A 20,702-nucleotide genomic window follows, 5' to 3' on the forward strand; every position below is an offset into this window, starting at 1 on the left:
CACTAAAGTTAGCAAAGCATGACAAAGGCTGGATAACGATCTTTCCCATTCAGGAAAAAGTGAAATAACAGTTCTGAATTTATTATAAGGAATTATGTTTCAAATGTAATACAAGTTACATGCAGAGCTAGGACTTGGACTAGTTCCAGCTTGCCAATTTTCATTAGTAATTCTTCTTTATCAGCAGTCAGAGTATTATTGTTCAAAATAGTCCTTACATCTTTGTATGATTACAGAGAGTTTATTAGGAAAATAACGACACATAGATAATGGCTATTTTTGCTATACAAATACATATATTTAACATAAGCTACTCTCTAAAGGTTCTGGGTAAGGGTATCTATAACATGAAGCATAAAATAAATTCTCTTCTAACATTAAAGACAGAGTTCATTACCACAGGGACTTTATTCCAGTCACCAACAGAAGGGAATATCCCTTTATTTTCAGACAGGAATTCAGTAAAATACATAAATCCTTCCACTGCTGTTTTATCACTGTCTGCAGAGTTGAGTCAACACCAGACATACTGTGTCCTTTCAAGACATGAAGTTCTTTCACAGCAGTTTGCCTTCAGGAGGCACCCCTCTTCCAGTGAAAAGAGGTTGGGAAGAAAATATGGACAGAAAACTTATTTCTTCCCCTAGGGAACCCAAAATAAAACTGGTATGCATCACAAGGATACCCTTGGAACCATCTAGCATCTGGATGACAAAAGTGTATCTTGAGGAAAGCTTGACTTTCAAAGCCTTATAACAGCTAACAGTGAATTTAATAATTCAAGATTCCATTCGTTAAGCTGGGCTACTAATTAGTTCTCCATCTGGCTGCACAATAATATTATTTATGTAACAGCCATCTCTCTTCATCACTCATAAATAAAAAAATAGAAATCTTGATGAATTGTTCCAGTAAGGTTTTGCATTTTTCTAATTAGTGATCTGGATTAATATAAAGAAGAAATTATAGTAAAATACAAACTGTTGATGATCCTTTGAATTATTTTATTGTATGTAAACTGATATTACAGTATGCACTGAAGGAGTTACACATTTAAATTGAGGAGAGGGGGAGAAAGCATCATAAGTTGAGACTCATGTTTATGCTCAAAGGACACTGCAGATGGCAGGTCTCTGAGGTCCTGTAATCATCTTCAGAGTGCATTTAAAACAGATTGAACACAAAAAAGACAAATAACCTACGTACCACCCAACTGAATTTATCTATTGCCTTTGTATTCTGCTTGCTGAACAAATAGCTTTACCATCAGCTTCAACTTACAAGAAAAAATGTCATTTTTCCATAAAATTTTGTTCTGCTCACACGAAAATGTAGCAAAGAAATGTAGTAAAATCTAAAAAAACCCATAAAAATTCAAAATGAAAAAATTAACTACATCTACTCCTCCTTCTTTCTTCTGTTAAATTACAGTTTGCTATGTATTTATCTTTCTATGCAGAAAGAAAATAAAAACAACAAAGGAACAGGGAGAGTGTGTCTTTTGGATGCAACACTACTGTCCAGCTTTTCCTTTGCACAACCCCAGGGTACTCCGGGTGTGAATCTGATCTTCTGTCTGAAACACTGTCTGCCTGGGAAACCCAGAGATCATTCCTACCACTATACTTTACTTTCAACATAACTAGAGAGAGATGCTTGGATCCAAGGCTTTCAGCTTTTCCTCAGATTTGTTCTTTCTACTGGTGCCGTCATCACCAGCCTGCAGTGCCCCTGCCAGTCAGAAAATACCAGCCCCTGGCACACCTCTCACAACATCCTTGCTGCAGGTGTACCTTTAATGCAAAACCACATGAATTCTAAAAACCATAAAATCATCAGCACAGTACAGACAAGCACAGAAACCGCAACTGCAACAGTAAAGAAGGTAGAGGGAGAAAATCTTCAGTTCTCCAGTTATCTGTACATTACAGCTTATCTTCTCTTACCATTGTAGTCCACTGGCTTTGCACTCTTTAGAAGTTCCATGCACCTTGTTTCCTCCTTGTGAATCTCCAACTGAAATCTGCATTCTGGATGGATACCATTCACCTGTGTCGAATTAACAAATGGGTTTTGTCTTGAAATGTGAATTAAAATGCTTTATGAAGAATGCAACTGCCAATGAGGAAAGCCACAACTTTCACTGGCACTGGTTTTGCCCAAGCACGTGCTGGCATTTTTTAACACAGTCAATGTCCATTTTAGCTTCTCACACATTGACTTTTCATAGAAAAATGTTGAAATAATCTACTAGCATTCAGTGGCTCCTTACTGTAGCATTTCATTTAGCTTTCTAGCTCATTCCCCAATACTGTGTCATGAGACCTTCTCCAGAAAAACTGTGAGCTAAACTGAAGCAGGAAAGTAAACACATTTGTGCTTTTTCCCCCCCCTTTGTAGTAGGTTAGGAAGCTGAAAGTTTAATACAAATCACAGAACATGAAACTTAATGAAACTGCATTCGCTTTGACATGGTAAATTTTGCTTTTCTTCCCCTTTTCACTATGTATATTTTATCTCCTGGAGGTCCCAGAACATGATTATTTGATTCAAGCAAGTGCTATTCAGGAAGAAAACCCCACTGCTTAAAAATTAAAACACTAATGTCTTTACTCATTCTAAGCCCTGCCTGCAGTTCTTTGATTTTAAGAAAAGGTTATACATGTCCACGGGAAGAGACACATGTAGCAGTACTGGGGAGAGAAAGAAGACCCTGGGAAGATGTACTGGAATCAGTTGGATTCAGAGAGACAGATAGAGCCTCATAGAGGAACACACAGAGTCCGTAAGAGAGCGCATAGAAGAAACTATTGTAGTAGCTGACAAATGGGAAAGTTGGAAACATCACTGGAGCTAATGGGACAGTTTGATTAACTCAAATGAAATCACATCCTAAATAAATAGAATGGAAATATGCTGTACTTCACTCATCCTTACACTTGTAGTTACCAAGAAAAGGATGGTCTCCTTCCAAGTTTCTTTCTCTTTCCTCTCACTTTTTTTTTGAAGATATTTAATAACACAGTCTGGTAACAATCTCTGATGCATTACACAGTAATTTTTTTCAAATGACAATATTTAATTAAGCTGTGATTGCGGACCCAGAACCTTGGACCCAAAGCTAGGACTGAGAACCTGGTGATTCTGTAGGCTCTTTGTGGACCAGCCACTTTCACAGCTTTTAAAAATACGGTGTAATAGCCATAAGCAGGAGCTGTTGTTAAAGCTCACAAAAATCTTTCTCCAAATGTCTCATTTCACCATCTCCAACATCGGAATCTGATGTTCTTTTCCCTGTCTTTTCTCTGTGTTTACTGTTGAAATTGTATGTTTTCAGTGCAGAGTTTTTTCTTTTTAAAGACAGATATTTAACATAAATTAGAATGTCTAGAACTTGTAATAGAAAGTTCAGCATTATACTGAAAATATCTACCTTTTGTTATGCATTATCAACTTTACAGAGAGCTCCTATGTAAAATAAAAGTCCCATGTATACATAATGTTTTTAATAGCATTTTCATTTTGCATAACATATTTTGGGGTTATTTTTTCTTTTTCCAATTGCAAATATTCAGTAACCAACAGTAGGTTTCCTTCTCATCAAAAAGTATTGTAACTACTGGGTCTTGGAAAAGAAGGTTCCAGTAAATAGAAATGTTAAATAAGGGATAAATCAAAGCAGCTACTGCAGTTAAGAAAACAGCAGCATAAACAACTCTCTCTTGTACTTCTTAAATAACTGCAAGTTTTCCAGTATCAGTGACGTAATAGCGAAGATTACTTTGAAATGATAAATTTGCTGGTAGCTGAAGGTAACACAACATTACTTTTCAAAGCTGGGATGCATGTCAAACTGTACTTCATGGTGTTCTAAGACACCTGTTTTGTTCGGCTTCACAAAGCAAAAGAGATTTACGGTTCAAGACTATGTGGTTCTGATCACTTCCTGAAACACATCAAGAACTCCAAAATGCATTTTGAGGGTGCTCACCACCTCTCAGGACTAGTGCTCATCCATCTTTCCCTCTGCTTAACCAAGAGTAGCTTATCCTTTGTCACCAATGAATACAGAACCGTGTGTGCTGCGCAGTGTAAAGGTACACATTGAGCTGGAAATCCAGCCGAGGAGTCTTTCTGCGTTTTAAGCAGCTTAACAATTTCTAAGGCATCCAGACCAGTAGTTTTAATGGATAAATATTTCCTCTGACAAGCAGCTTACACTCACTTTCAGCGTGGTTTTCTGACTTTTGGTGTTATACAGTAACACCGAAGATTTAGATTTAGAGGGCAGATTTTTGGTTGGTTGGTTGGTTGGTTGGCTTTTTGTATATCATGTTTCCACCAATGTAACTGACTTTTACAAACTTTTTAAGAAACTCTTGAAAATATAAAGATGCTAAAAGCAGGCACTCTAAAGAAGGCTGCAATTATCTGAATGATTTTTAAGTCTCAATCTGGCGGTCGGGGTTTTCCCCGCACGATGACCGCCAGCGGCCTTCTGGACCGCCCCAGGGCAGCGCTCCGTGAAAACTCTTCGCAAACTATCGGTGCCCACCGGCCACGGGGAAAACTGCGGGGAACAAGTGCCCGCTCCTCGGGGATGGGGATGGGGACCGGGCCGGGGCGGAGCCGTCCCGGCCCTGCGGAGCGCCCGGGGGTGCGGGGCAGCACCGCCGCTGCGGGTGCGGGCACGGCGCCCGCCCCGGGGGCTCGGAGAGGGAGCGCCCGAAGATCCCGGCCGGGGCTGTGGACCCGCTCCCCTCGACATCCCCGCCCAGGGACCCCCGGGAGGCACCGATGTCCTAGAGCCGCACCTGCCGCTGCTGCCGCCGAGCAGCCGCCGCGGGGAGCTGCGGGATAGCGCCGGCGCGGGGGGCTCCGCACGGGCACCTCGGGGAACAGCCGCAGGTCTGGAGGGGGTGAATTTTACCCTGTGCCGCGTGCGCGCAGGAGACTTACCCGCCCCAGGCTCCAGCAGAGCGAGAGGAGGAGGATCGGCAGGTTCCTCATGCCCGCCGATTCCCGGGGCCGGCGGGCTGCGCTGCCCCGCGCCGCTCCGCGGGGCCCGTCGGAAGGCGGCGAGCGGGGTGCGGGTCCCGCCGCGGCACCATAGGGCCCGGGGGGCTCTGCCGGGGCGCCCCCGCCCCGCGGGCAGCGGCGGTGGGCGGCTCCCGCACCTGCCCCCGCTCCGGCCGCCGCCAGCTCCCGGCCCCGCCGCGTCCGTGCCCGCCGCCGCTCTGCGCTCAGCTCCTCCTCTGCCCCCCGGCTCCTGCCCGCCCGCGTCTCCCCAGCCCCTCTCCTCGTCGTCCTTTTCTCCTCCTCCCTCTCGCCGCCGCCGTCGCTCCCCCCCATAAGAGGTGCGGGTCGTTTCCCTCAGCCGGGACGCCCATCCCGCCCATCCCGCCGCCCCGCAGATGGTCCCCGGCGCTCCCGGGCTCTGGACGGCACTTCCCCCTCGCTGCCCGCTTTGAGGAGCCGGAGAACACCCTCTTCCCACGCATTAGTGCGCAGGGCGGCTGGGTGCCCGTCCCAACAGCGCACCGGTGCCCACACTGGGGTGCCTTTTGCCGGTGAAAACATTAAGACATAGAGCACGGTACGCTCAAGCCAGACACACATGAAAACCCCGTACAGATATGGGGTGTGTGAAGTGATCCCTGACAGGGTCAATCTTACCCCGGTGCAGATCAACAGCTGTATTACCAAATCTTTCGTCCCCCCAAGGGTGCTTTTTTCCCAGGTCTCAATAGAGGACCAACAGTTTAAGGACACTCCATATTACTTTCTGGCTGTTTATGCTAGGTGTCCATCTGAGTTTTGGCTCACAAGGCATATAAAGTGTATAGTTAAGTGACATGTTATAGAAAAAGAAGAGCTTATATGCTGGCCTTTAGCTGAGAATGAGAATATATGAGTTGCCTTTCCACTGTTTTATATGTGCTGTAATGTGAGTACTAGGTATTAAAACAGACTGAGAAGGCATCATAAAACTCTCCTAAGTAGTGTTATGCCACCCAAAATAACCAGCTATAAGCAAACCAAGAACACTTCTACAAAAAAGCTGAATAAAATTTTCATTTTTTAATGCATACATAAAAATTAGTGTCATATATTGAGAAGGAATTCCTGATTATAACGTGCATGATATCATTAAAAAAAATACTATGAACTGTAATGAGCAGTGTTAAAAACCTGCATGTTGAGAGCAGAAGGAAAGATTAATGCAGAAAGAATGTGGAAACAGTAATATAGAAAGAAAAACTTATAGGATGGCATATGATCAGGTAATGAAAGCATTTTCATTGTAACAGAAAATAATACCTCTTTGGATTGATTTTGATCTTTATGTGACAGGTGAACTGAAATGTCAAATTGCACCTACTCCTGAAGCAGCTGGGTTGGGGAAGAGCCTGCTTATGCCATTAGCTCTGAGATTCCCAGGCAGGCTCTCAGGCCAAAACTCTCGGACATGGAGAACTGTACAATGCAACCCCTCTGATTCCTGCCACCACTGTGCAAGATTCCTCTTTGGGCTCCTCTTTGGGGTTCTGGACACAGGCAGTCTGGATGTGCTCCTCACAATTTCTTAAGAGCTACGGGTTTTTCCAAAATAAAAATCTCAGAATCATTTCTCTTATCTTTCACAAGAATCTGGTGCATCATTATTGCAAGGCTTTGGAAAATCCTGTCTTCTCTCTCTTTAGAAGATCTTTCTGGCACTTTGTGATGACTGGCATCCCACTAAGAAAGCAGTTGGTGTCAGGGTGAAATGTATACATATCAAGGCTCCTCAGGTGCTTCAGCAGTAAACTCCGGAGCATTCCCTGTGGAGCCATCACTCAGATTGTCCCCCAGCAGGGCTGCCCAAGCAGCTGAGGACACAAGAGTTGCCAGACACCAAAACTCAGTGTTTGATTCTTTGAGCAAATGATTCATTAGGCTGTTGAAGCTGAGTAGCCTGGGAAACCAATTAACAAATTAGTGTTAACATTCTGTGTAGAAACAGTCTTGGGAACGGTCATCATTATTCTTTCTGTGGAATGACAGAAACTAGTATCTCGGGTAGTAGTTCTAAAACTGGCAAAGAACTTTCAAAGTTTGCATCTGTTCTATCCCAAAATTGTACATAGTCAGCTTTTTATGATGTTTTGTCTTCAATGAATGAGCATTTTTAGGCAAAGAGAAATATCAAAAGTTATTTCTCAGCCATTTCCTCTGTTGCTATTCCTGGTGACTCTTTGACATGAAAAAGACACACGATGAAGGAGATGCATCAAATACTAGTAATTGTGTTTAGATACAGGAAAATGTTTTTTTTACTTAAGAAAATACCCAAATTATTGATAAGTGAAGTCTAGAAAATATGATTAAAATTCTTTTCAGTTAAACATATCACAGTTCAGTGCCCTGTTATAGAGGATGTAGAAGGGAAAAAAAAAAGAACAAGAATGGAACTAAACCAGCTGTGGATATATAGAGTTATATACAAAGAAGACTCATATTCTTACACAGCAAAGAACAGATAGGTTTATGAAGGAACAAAGGAGTCATAAAAATTAAGACAGTCAGTGTTGATTTGATGTCATTTCAACAAATGGCCTGTCAAATTCAATGGAAAGATTTTATGGAGGTATCCAGGAGTCACAGAAGGACAGCAAGGACACAGAGAGAGAGGATGGAGAACAAACATGGATAGAAGTTCATCACAATAGAGGTGGTAGAAAAGTAAATGCATTTTGATTGAAATAAATATTATTTTGAATCAGCAGAGCCTGGGTATTACCCAGAAGTCAGTAAAAGTGGGAATGGAAAGTTCAGTGACAGGTAATGGACATAGTGGCAGGCAGTGCAAGTTCTCTGCTCCCACAGCACATGCAGGAGCAAAAAGCTTTGCTCCAGTTGCAACTGTTGGAAAATCTTCCCACTAAGGAAAAATATATGCCAGTACAGTTATAAGTAACAAGTACCTGCTGCCTGGCCACCTTTCTCTTCAGAATGCTCTAATACACACTTTTAGCAATATATAGCTGATTTAGGTTTTCCATAGTGAAGCAATGACATCAATCCCCTTTGAGTTCAATTCTTATTTAAATTGCTTATGGAGTTCAAGATGTTTTGACAATTTGTATTTTATCCACAAATCTTGTTCATGTCAGTGTATAAAGAATATAAATCTGTTGCTTTCATTGTTTAAAAGGAGTTTTCTTTTGTTCAACCATCTAACAATTATTGTTCACATGATGCATAACACACAGTTGCCAGAAATACCCAAATTATATGAAAAACTAGGAAGGATTTCCTCAAGGCATGTGTACAAACCATCTTAGACAACATGCCTCTTTCAAGAGTGGTTATCTCTTGAGCTGCTTAAGCTTTTTCATGTGTTTTGAGTCCTACTTTCCAGACTACAGAGAGTTTATATGGAATGCTGTACTCAGTCTCCTTGCAAAAGGAGTGCTCCTCCTAAGTCTTCACACTTTGTGAAGATGTCAGGTCTTAATCAGATATTCCTAAACCTCCCAAATGCTCTCTCCATTGTCATCCTGCATTTTGTTAAGTTGATTGTTTGGGGTTTTCTCTGTAGTCCAACTACTTAAGGAAAGATTTCTTCAGCCTTGAAAATAGATTTTAGAGAGGGTTTCCAGGAAAAGGGGATTGTGACTTTAATGTCTGTGTGGTTTAGATCCTTTATACTGGAGAAATTTAAACTTCCATAAAATTTTTGCATCAGTAACTATTAACATAGATGATCTTACTGAGCCTCTCTCAATGATCAGATGGAATACAACAAAGAAGGTGTCAGGCCTGAGTGGGGGAAACAGAACCTGTCCTGCTCATTACAGTGGGAATTCAGACCTTGGGGAGACTCCAGGGAACATGCAGATAGACCACCATCCTTTGAGAAGCAGCACAGTGATGCTACTGCATCAAATGTTGTAGCTGCAGTAAGAGGAGGTGAAATTCAGAGTCTCTGAATAAACAAACTGATCAGTGTGTTTTATCTGCGGCTCCAGAAGGTGTTCAGTAGTTCCAGTTATTTCGAACTTTTGCCGCCGTTACCGATTGCCTTATGCCCACAGTCGCTTGAACCCTTTGCTTTTTTCTTAGACAAAGAAACAATACCTGCAGAGGGAGAGTTTTCTAAGGAAAGGCTGTCCTTAAGTGTGTCACCTCAACTTCTTCATTCTCTTCCATCTGAGCATCCCAAGGGTGCCCTGGTGTCCAGAGGCATGAAGAGTAGCTGAGTGTGCACCTTCTAGTTATGAGGCTCAAACTGCTCCACAAGCCGCTTTTAGGCAGTGACCTGGGAATGGCAGTCTACCAATATGAACATACCAAATGCATCCAAAAAGCAGATATTCCTAGCCAGCAACAGTGATATGAAGAACTCTTCAGAGCAGTCTTTCTGTAAGGTACAAGTAGCTTGGCTACTCCAAAAGATGTTTCTGTAGAACAAACATATAAAGACATTCTAAGAATGAATGATAGTAGCTTGTTTAAAGGGATGTCTGTAATGTGGAGTCTTCAGACAGAATATGACAGAGGGACATTTTTCACCAAAGACACACAGTGTAAAGTATGCAATTTGTCCTCTTTCCCTCACATTTATAAGATTTCCATGTAATTTCAAAAGGCTGAGAGAGGTCCCTTTAGTATAATGAAACTTTTCAATTTCTTGGCCAGGGTATTCCATTTTTCTTATTTCCATTATATTCAGGTCCTTTATTACTTATTATACTCATTAAATTAATAGGTATTCTGTTACATTCACATGTATAGGTGAAGTACAATTTGATCTTTTAAATTTATAGATTATATTTAAAATAAATAATTTGGATATCTGGCATAATGGAAAATACCTGGGTAATGCCACTTTACCTATGACTGGCTTCAAAGCTCCAGATTTGATCAATGCTTTTTGAGACTTTTACTGGACACAAAGAAATTAAATCTTTTTATTCTGAAACAGTGAGAAGAAAATTAACCCCTTTATTTTTGCAGTATTTGTAATGGTTAGTTATGATTATGGATTTTTTTTTGTTTGTTTGTTTGTTGTTTTGGTTTGGTTTTTTTTTACAATTTAGACTTTACCACAAAACCCTGAAGACAAAACATGAAAACTACAGAAAAAAAATTAACTGGAAGAATAGAGAAAGGAAAAATAGAAAAAATACTAGCAGTATTTATTAAGAGGAGTCAGTACTAGCTTAATACAATACTGAGAAAAAGTAAAATGTCTTTGTGCACAAAGAAAAGACATTAAGTTTATTCTAGATAGCTGTGAGTAAAGCATTTGATACACTGGCATAGAAATTGCTTGATGAAATGATGGAGCCTAATGAAAAATCTATTTTGTCAAAACGTGATTAAATAAACCTAACCAATAATGTTGATGTATAAACAGAAGGATAAAACAAAATAGCAGTAAAGTTAATCAGAGATCATGCTAGAGTCCTGTTTATTCTTTTTAGTAATTATTTTCATTTTCGACAAAACAAAATTTGCTACTGATTCAAGGTAAGCAGCATCTGGCTATCCTATGGAGCTGGATCAAATGAAAATGAAGTCCTAGAAAATAGTTGGAAATTTAATAAAGCAAGATGGGAGGTCATGTGCAAAAGAACAACAAATGTTACCACCACGAGCTAAAGGGCAGTAGCAGGAAGTCCTGTGTGTGCAAGTCAGTGTGTGGCAAATATGAGTATTAATGTGACTGTGAAAAATAAATGTGATCTTAGGACACATGGGAGAGTGACTTGCTGTAGAGTAAGAAGACTAATGAGTTTGGGTGACACACAGAGAACTGGTTGGATCTTATCTGGAGCGCTGCACATAAATTTAGCCATCTGCAGTCAAGAGAGATGAATTCAGCAGATGCAGAGCAAATAAATGAAGACCTAAGGATTTTAGAGAATGTTTGGTTTAATCACCTGTGAAAATGTAAACTGAGATGAAATATGTCATCAGGAAAGGAACTATGTAGACTAAAGGAAATTTGGCAGAAATACAGGTGGATTAACCTAGGTGAGAGTAAATGTGTGGATTCATATCCAGGTAGCTGTTCTGGACAAATATTTTAACAGTGAGGACAAAGAATTTTTTTTTAAGATAGAACTTGATCAGCCAGTGGAAAAGATTTTGTACTGTGGCTCTGTGCACAAACAATAGACCATGATTTTCTGTACGTCTCTTGCAAGCCACTCTCCCACTTTGTCAAAAATGTTCCCTCTTCAAACTTTTCCATCAAAACCACTGTTCCACAGAAAATTTATTGCTGATTTTTTTTTGTCTTTTTACACATAAGAAGTAGTTTTCTATACAAAGTGCACACCTTTTTGGAAAATTCTATTTTTCATCAAAAATCTGACTTTTTTTTTTCCGGAAATACAAATATTTAGCTTTTGGATAAATGTCTCCATTTGGAACTTTTCAAAACAACCATAAATTTTGCTAGAGGGGAAACAGAAGTCACTACTAGGCTCTGCTTTCTGAAGGTTTTTTTATTCACTGGAATCTTTTCTTCGTGCAAAGCAGATTTTAGGCCAATTTGCAAAAACTGAATCTGGACTCTCATTTTTTGGTAATCTGGGAGGAACCCTTGTAGTGGGCTCTTCTCCAGAAACAGAGGAAAGTAAAACATTAATTTTTTTATTAAAGGATGATTAAAAAAAGAGATAGAAAATCCCAGCCACTGCCAGTTGTGGTAAAGGGAGAGAGGGCAAAATAGTCAAAAGATTAAGTGCTAGTTTTTCATTATTTTAAATTTTGGACTAGAGTCAAGTAAACAATTTTTAGTCAGAGTAAGTTGCAGCTTGAGATTTTTTTGATTGTCAAGTTTTTGTATCTTTAGGATAGAATATTGTTTACAATGTGGTGGGTTTTTATGACACTTCAAGAAGAAGATTGAAGCTTGGCATACCTTTGAAACTGAGAACATCATTCTGCCAAAAACTTTGACTAACCATGAGCCTAATGGGATACACATAAAGTAAGAATTTTAGAAAGAAGAGAGATGAGATTTTAGTGTAGTTATTATTAGGAAGCTTGATTTCTATTGCTTAGCTCAAGTCCACCCAGGAGATATGAAAGAAAAAATGTCATCATTAATGTAATCGAACATTTAAACACTCTAAAATTACTGTCTCCACTAAGAGAAAAAAATCTCTGGGTAGTAAAGTAATAAGTGAAGCCTAATCATCCAGTGTAATGGGATGGGAATGACACTCTAATCAGGAATGGATTACAGAGATTTGTATGAAAAATTTTCCCGCATGACAGGAGGATAAAAGAAATATATATTGACAAAACAAGCCCTTGTAATTCATGGGAATGTTCCATGACAAAATCAGTACCACCCACTTCAGGTCCCAAGTTAAACAGAAAATGCCTGAAAAGCAGGAAAAGGGGGCTGCCACCGTTAGTGGGTGAAGACAGACAGGCATTCAGGTGAGCAGGTGTCTATCTGGAAATGAAGTATTAGGAGCAGATGTGTGCTCTGTCCTTCTCTAGAGATTATATCTTTGGTACTTTGCCTTTGATTGAGATGAGCTAGCTGCTTTGAAAGGTGTTAGAAATAGATGGATAGAAAAGGAGAGCAAGATTCATGGCTGCATAGTGGTCCAGCTCCAGAGGGGCACAGGGAGGATGTCTTTGAGTAGAGACCCTGGTGGATTGGACAGCCAGGAGTTGTGTGCTCAAACCTCTCAGGCTTATGTGACCCCAGACATCTACATTTCCCTTTCTGGAAAAGTGCATTTATTGCTGTGGTATTACACAAAAGATGGATTTTAACAACTTTGGCTTTGAACAGATGTAATAAAGTGCTTATAGACCCTAGATGCTTACATTTTGCTGGAAAATGGATGTCTATGGACCAGATCTTGCCCCATATTTCTCAATCATTCTTTAACAAATGCTAACTAAACTCTGAGAGTCTAACTCTGAAATTTCTTGCTCTGGTTCTAGAGAGGTGTTGAGAGTCCTTTGGTTTGTGTAGCTGCAGAGGATATTGAGGAAGCTCAGACTGGAGTCATTGAACGCTCAAGAGAAACTTGAGTCTTGCCTTGTTAGTCTTAATCCTGCATTTGTGGCCCAACTGTTCACCTTGAGATCAATGATAATAGTACCATTGGCTTCAGCTGGGAACAAAATCAAGCACTTGGCTATGAAACCATATAAACTCTACTCAAACCTTAAATTTCTATAAATCACACTGCTTTTTTTGAGCACATAGCTGACTGAGCTTATGATCATCAGAGAAATGATGTCAGAGTCTCCTCCTTTTTAAAGTATCTTACACCAGCTATAGTGTGGGGCACCTCATATATTGAGGAATGGTATGCACTAACTAAATATGCCAGCAATTAGTTAACGATGTCTCCCAAACTGGTTGTAATGGTTGAACGGTTGTAATGCCCTTTTGGGTTGAAAAATTCAGAAACTAATTCTAAGGGAAGTAATTTCCCTCCTTTAACATATACTGTTTTTAATGGAATTGTGCAGAATGATTAGTGAGAGGCAAATGTCAAAATACCAGACAGAAACTGACTCACCAGTCATAGGATTTAATATTAAGGTCAGGCTATGGAAATACAATGGCGCTCAGTCTTTATTATCTTGCACCTTATGCAGTGATTTACATCGAAGAAAAATGACTGGAGTGGATATAATGTTCTGTTTTTCCAAATTTGATGGCATTTTACATATTCCTTCCACAGGAAGGAATTCCTGTGGAAGGAATTCCATGACACAGGGCACAAAGCAGTTAAAACAAGACAAGAACACAAAACAAAAGAACAGGCTCAGAATATCCTAGAAGATGATTATGAGCAACTGTCTGCAGAGATGTTAAGGTTTACTTTTTTTTTTTCTTTTTAGGCTGGATTGAGATGTGACACTCTGTCCAAATAGAGCATAAAAAGAGCACACGCAGTGCGTGCTTTCCCTTCCTAGTCATTCTGTTTCCCCCCCCCCCCGTTTTCTTAATGCATTTGCATACGCCAGCTGGTAACAAACCTTTAATGTTGATGGTTTTTATTTGAAAAACAGCTTTCATCACAGAGCTTTGATTGCATGGACTGCTCTGTAGTAAATGAGGTTCAAATTACATTGTGCTTGAACTAACTGCATCTGCTCACTGCAAGTATCTCAGTCCATAGTGGCACAGGAAAGGCTGTAAGATCAAATGCTAACACCAGGTTTCATGCAATACTAAACTTACATGTTAATGGTACTCTATGATGCTTCTCTATTACTGAAATAGCCCCAAAGTCTCACATCCTGTAAGTCTTTGTAAGTTCTGTCCCTTAACTGCTAGTCATCAGTCTGCGTTGTTGATTTGTGTTTTGGTTGCAGTATGATGACGAATTACAGGGCTCAGATTCAAAGTGTCATCTGTTTGTGTTCTCATTGTTTACAGTTTTGCCATGTGGCCTTTCTACACTGCTGTCTATCCCCCTTGTACTACTGGACACTAGATAGCATTTGGTAACAATTTCACTCTTTTTACCTCAACAGATTTTAGGGTCATTTGCCAACTCCCACTTGTCAAGCCATGATTGTAACTCACCTGGGGAGTGCAGTGTCTGGTTGCACTCCCAGCATCTGGGTTTCAGAATAGCCAGAAGCTGTGATTTTGACTGCAGTAGTCACAGCAACTTCAGTATTATTTCATTTTGAATATATTGCTCATAGAGGTCACTTGCCTAACTGAATCGGAAACTAAGAGTCTTTCCGTTATTTCTGAATTATGGTTTCTGAAAATTAATGTTATGTTTTTCTGTTTTCTTATAGCTACTCTGAAATATGAAGGGCTTACCATTCTGCCAAGGGCTGAGTGCATTGATTAAGTTAATGCAGATGGGAAGAAAGCTGCAGACGTGACACTGCAGAAAGGATGCATGAGGGAAGAATCAGATTCATGGAGATAGCAAAAAGCTGAAGAAATAGACTGTTGGTTGTGGAATGATCCAATGCAATAAATGTGCATGGAATGATAAACTATGGAAAAGTCTATAGGATGATACTCAACAGTCTGTCACTTTCTATGGAACGTGATGTCCCTGAGCCTCTGGAGTAAAGGACAAATGATGTCTCTGAGTAAGGCCTAAATATTGGTGTATCTTTCAGTTGTGGTAGGAGATATATGAACAAGAATGTCACTCCTCCTGTCTTCAAAAACAAGAATTGCATACAGAAGAGGAAGCTCAATAAAAGAGATAGTCAAAGGATAAAGCTCTGGCAAGAAGCAAAGAGCCTATTCAAAGATAACATATGAGAATTCAGACCAAGTGTGTGCCATTTTAGAGAGACGAAAAGAAATTGAGACTGGGCTGGACAGAAGGGTAGGGAAGGTTACTAGAAGATAGAAAGGAAAGAAATAAAGGAAAGAAAGAAAGGAAGGAAAGAAAGAAAGAAAGAAAGAAAGAAAGGAAAGAAAAAGAAAAAGAAAGAAAGAAAGAAAAAGAAAGAAAAAGCTGGAAATGTGCTCAAAAAAGGAAAACCATAAAAATAATAAAATTCTCTATATTACACATAAAAAGCAGAACAGGACAGGAGATGAGCTTCCAGATGGGCGTCAGTTCTGATTATGTCTTTCTCAAACATATCAGTAGCAGCAATTCTGCTGGAGCATCAGTATAGCAAATAGAGGAACAAGATACATCAACATTTCAAAAAAAAGTAAGCCATAGAAAAAAACCAAAATGGATTCTTTACACTTGTGAAATTCTTTGCACATGATTCATTGCAGCGAAGAAATGTAGCGAGTTCACCTTGGCAGAGCCTTGCTTATTAACAATGTCTCAGGAAAATCTGTCTCTTGTCAATATTTTGGTAGGCATCTATGGAATAAAGAAACAAAAAGAACAGTACCTGCTAGGTCTGACAATATTCCCAAAGGATCCTGGAGGAATTGCCAAGTGGAAGAACTGAGCTGCTAACTGAGTTGCTAGTAGTGTGTGAAGTCTCACTTTAATCTTTGGTGCAGAAGGCTGGCACTGAGATAATATGGTACAAATATGGTATTGCAGGGGATAAGTATGGGTGGCATGAAGATGAATAATGGAAGTTTGCTGGTACTCTTAATAGAAAGATTAGTCAGGACATGAAATTAACTGCCAAGCTACATTTTTCACACAATGCACCTTTCCAGAGGATACTGGTTGCTAAAAGTTTATACTGGTTAAAAACTGAACAAATTAGTAGAAGAAAAGTCCACAGAGGGTTAAATGCAAAGAAATTACCACTGTCTTAGGAAACACTTTAAATGCAAATCGCTGGATTCTGGGAGAATACTCGTCAAAAGCCAACTTTCTTTGTCCCATTTTTACACTGTTCTCTACATATTTGCTGTTTACTGCTCTCAGAGACAATGTGTTGGATTAGTATGGAAATTCAGATGGTGTTAGATTTTATGTTCCAGCAGTTTTAAGAGGCAAGTGTATTTTTGCTGGTTCTTCTGCAGGTAGTTAAATGCACACTTATTTCTTGCTGACAGGCAAGATTATTTATATTTTTATGAAAACATATTTTTCATTTTAAGTTTGCTTAAGCATTTTTAGTGTCCACTTAATCATAAGGAAATGAAAAGCTGAAATCATACCAACCTTAAAAGATTTTATGAAAAGGCAGAATCAGCAACTAGCAACATGTATTAGCCAAGTCCACTGTACACTCTGTTCCCAAACTAGGGAGCACAGAAAGATCTATTTCAATTGATATTTTATTTGGCATATAAATTTATCCTTACACCACTTGTTCCATAAATTAATCAGGTACAACATACCTAATACAACCTATAAGTACCCTCATCCTTTAAGTTTAAAATAATATTCACCACTGGAGATCCAAAGAATTGCAATATATCTGGAATGAGCCAGGGTATTTCACTGCTCCCTGCAAAAAATTTGCATTAGCAATCAGTTACTGTCTGCAGCATGGCTTGCCTGTGTCAGAGGTTGAACTGAAAGATCTTCCAAGATGGTCTTTATTAGCTTTTGGCAGCATAAATGTGATATTCCTGTGGTATATCATGTTCTCCTAAGCCAAACAAATGGAAGGAATGTCCATTTAACACGACTCCTTACCCAGGATGAATATTACAAAGTGATGGAACAAAAAGTAGGCAGAATGTAAAGAAAGAGATAATGCACCTCTCTAATGGAAAATCAATATACTGTTATGCAGAAGGACGCGAGAAAGAAAAGGGCATAAGGCTACAGGTAAAAACACACTCAGCAGAAACAAGTTTCCTCCCAGCTCAAGCACAGAGCACAAAAAGGAGGGTGACTTTTGCAGATACTGTAAGGAGTGAAAAGCCTCTGGTCCCAGAGCATGGGTGTGAATCTGTACATAACCACAAAGATTGTCTACTGAAGGGAGCTGTCCTCCCTATGAGTGCCATTAGTTATTTGGGATGGTCTGTCAATGTTATCCTGGAAAAGCTTTTTGTTAATGCTTTTATCACTAAACAGGAAATAACTGATATAAGCAACACCAGTTAGTGATTTGGGAACATGTGGTTTTTCTACAGTGGTTGGTAAGCAGATCATAGGAAGAACCAATTACCTCCATATTGGTATGGGAACATGAGATACTTCTTCACAGACTTGAACATTGCTTACAAGTTTGAGTTGATATGGCTGCTGCAACAAAATAAATACAGAGTGTCTTGGAAAAAACTCTGTGCACACAGAAAGAACTATTTGCTTCCTTGAATCGCATGAGGCATGTATGGATATGACAGTACCTTTGATTGTGTTATTTCTGAAGACTATCCAGATCTCTCTCACAGTTAATTATTTTTTTTTAATCTAGAAAAATCTGGTAGACGCTAAATTTAAAGAGTATTGTCCAAAGAATAGCCAAAAGGAAAGTTTAAAATAGAAACAGTCCTATAAACCCCAACACCTATTGCTAATGGACAAAAGAAAAATGTATTTCAGAAAATTCTGGGCTCAATCTTGGTACTTGCAGACTGCACCAGTGAGAAGAGCTGCCAGCTCCTGCTCATTTTCCTGGAAGACTGTAATTTCCAAAAGCCCATCTCAATGTGCTGCTAGACTTTGGCTATGACTTTAGGATCCCACTGCTAGGTGAAGACTAAACAGCCTTAACACCACAAGACTGGATTGGGTCCCAATACAAATGCTCAAACTGTTTAGTTAACTCTAAATATTTATACTTATAAAATGTATTTTGGTAACAAACTGTGTATTATTTAGTAACATTTTCTGTGGAATTGGCCAGAAACAGAAATATAAATTAATTTCCTGCAAGACCAGTATGAATATATATCCTTGTCTATTATTTATGTTCCAAACTGCTTCATTCCCCTATAATAACTTTCTCTCAGAGATAAATCTGATTTCCAAATCCTTCCTACTGCATTGTAAACAAATCAGATAAAACAGCTATAAACTAGTTCCATTCACAGAGAGAAAATGGAGATTTTAAAATGTATAATTGGGTATCAGGTCAAAGAAAACTAAATATATTCCCGTATGCTGGCAAAGGTCTTGGTTTCCAATTCCTCATTCCAGATGAAGTGAACTAGCCTAGATATTCTGTTTGAAGGCTTTGGTACCAATTCTTGATAATGGGACCAAATATTGGCCACTGGATGGTTTTTGTGCCTTTCTACCTGACCTGCACTCATCAGCTTTAAATCAAGTTCTGACAATGAGTATTGCAAACATTTCAAAAGTTTCTCAGAGATGATATGGCTTTCCTGAGGTCAGGAGGCTGAGTTTTACTCTCCTGAGCCTGAAGGCAGCATTTGGTCTCCTAGACTGCAGAAAACGAAGAGATGCTCGTCATAAAATTTCCTTGAGATTAAACTGCAGCATCTGCTCAAAATACTGAGGAAAGCTGGAACAAATAGTTACTGCATTTCCAAAAATATCAGTAGGGCAGGAAATCCACAATTCTTCTGGTTTGTGTGTATTTTATTCGCTAATGACACAAAAACTAAACTTTCTCTCAGCAGTTTCCTAAATGAGATTGTAGTATCTCTCGTGCACTTCCTCTGATTTCTTTACTCCATTGTATGTACACAGGCACACGTGTGAATGGACTTGGTAAGTAAGATATCCTTCACCTTCCACCCCAGCTAGTAAAATAACTTCCATCAATTCCTGCCCCAAAATGCATAAAGATAAGAAAACAAGCTGTATTAAAGTAGCTGGATAAAAAAGATGGCATAAACTTGTCGAAATACTGAGTCAACATAATATTGATTAAGGTCATTTCAGTTTCACAGCAGCTGACCTCAAAATAATAATAAAAATTGCTATCATGGTTCCAATTTCTAGAGTATTACCCTGAAATTTCCATTTTTGACCCGTATTTGTATACATATTTCTTCAGGATATTTTTCATTTGCTGGACATGGAGAGAAACATCTGTTCCATTATAGCCTGTAACGCATATGTCAGCTGAGGTCACAGCTTTTTAAGCAAGAAAACTTCTCATCTTTCATGAACTCACATACTAAGATTTAAGATGAAGAGGCTTACTGGACATACTTTGCAAATTTGAATCTGTGTCTTAAAGGTGGTTTGCAAAAAATAATAACTGGATTTCTGAGGCTGTGAGCCCTTTGTGATCACACTGCTAATACGTATTTGCTATCTACCATTTGGAAAAAAATGGGATGTAGGAGCTTGTTTGGGGGATTTGTTTGTTTTCTTTTTTTTTTGCCTGGAACTTAAAAAAAAAAGCAATAAATATCAACTTTTCTCTTGTTTTGTTGAGTCATTATTTTGAGAAAATAAAGATGCAACCTGTTAATAACTTTTTTCAAATGTGACGTATGCCAAATATTTTTTTAAAGGTCTCCTGAAATCAAGTAACAAATAATGAAGAGCCATAAAAACCCAGAATATTTCGTTAGCAAAAAAAAAAAATAAAAAATCCTTTCTGTTCTGAATGGCTCTAGTTTGACTGCCTTTGGTCACGGGATGTCATTTCTAATCTAGGATAAGTCACTATTCTGCTAATCTTTTCCGACAGACTTTACAGTCTGCTCATATTAGAATAAAAGGGATATAGCTCTTTTCTTAGTTGCAAACTCATTAAACCCCATATACTATAGAAAGAGGAAATTTTGTTTTAGCTTGTGTTATCTAGCAAAGCAAACCCTAGAGGAAGAACTGAGGTTTTCCATAAGTATCTAATGCAATTGATTCAATTGCTTAAACACTACTGAAACAAGCAACAAAATGCTGCAAAGTACAAAATTTTTATTCTAGACAATTATAAGCTCCTAGAATTTTAAAATCCAAATAGGATCAACCAGGAAAAAAGTAATTGCAGGACCAATGGAAGAGAGCAACATTTTTAAGGATTTATGTTTAGCCTTAAGTGAGAACTTTAGTGAAGGGAACTCACATGGAAGAAAAATCTTGAGGGAGGAATGCATCCATCAGTGCCTAATAAGGTAAAGTTCCCACTGACATTTTTCCCATGGTTAGAATATTTCTAATGTTTCTGTCTTCCATGAATTCTCTTTGTAGCAAGGCCTGAACTACTACTGCATTCTTCTCTGGGAATGGATAGACTGATGGAATTCTTCCTTTTTCAATTCAGCCATTTTCATAAAATTTCTGGCAACTTGGTATCTATCTTTCCATAGTAGCTATGGTGGTCTGGCTTTGTGGGGGTTGTACTTGAATGTAAACAACTGTCCTCATTATACGGTG

General features: G+C 39.2%; 1 protein-coding gene across 1 annotated transcript in view; it reads right to left on the minus strand.

Moving 5' to 3' along the window:
- The window catches only part of VIPR2 (vasoactive intestinal peptide receptor 2), a 55,092-nt gene extending 49,850 nt beyond the window's left edge, over nucleotides 1–5,242 (minus strand). Inside the window, exons 1-2 of the mRNA XM_017819413.1 lie at nucleotides 4,960–5,242; nucleotides 1,947–2,049 (exon numbers count right to left, since the gene is read on the minus strand). Coding sequence (XP_017674902.1) covers nucleotides 1,947–2,049; nucleotides 4,960–5,010 — 154 coding nt within the window. The 5' untranslated portion in view covers nucleotides 5,011–5,242. The remainder of the gene's footprint in view (nucleotides 1–1,946; nucleotides 2,050–4,959) is intronic.
- Nucleotides 5,243–20,702: the final 15,460 nt, after the last annotated feature.

The sequence above is a fragment of the Lepidothrix coronata genome, unplaced genomic scaffold, assembly GCF_001604755.1.
Source record: "Lepidothrix coronata isolate B3197 unplaced genomic scaffold, Lepidothrix_coronata-1.0 Scaffold74, whole genome shotgun sequence".
NCBI lineage: Eukaryota > Metazoa > Chordata > Aves > Passeriformes > Pipridae > Lepidothrix > Lepidothrix coronata.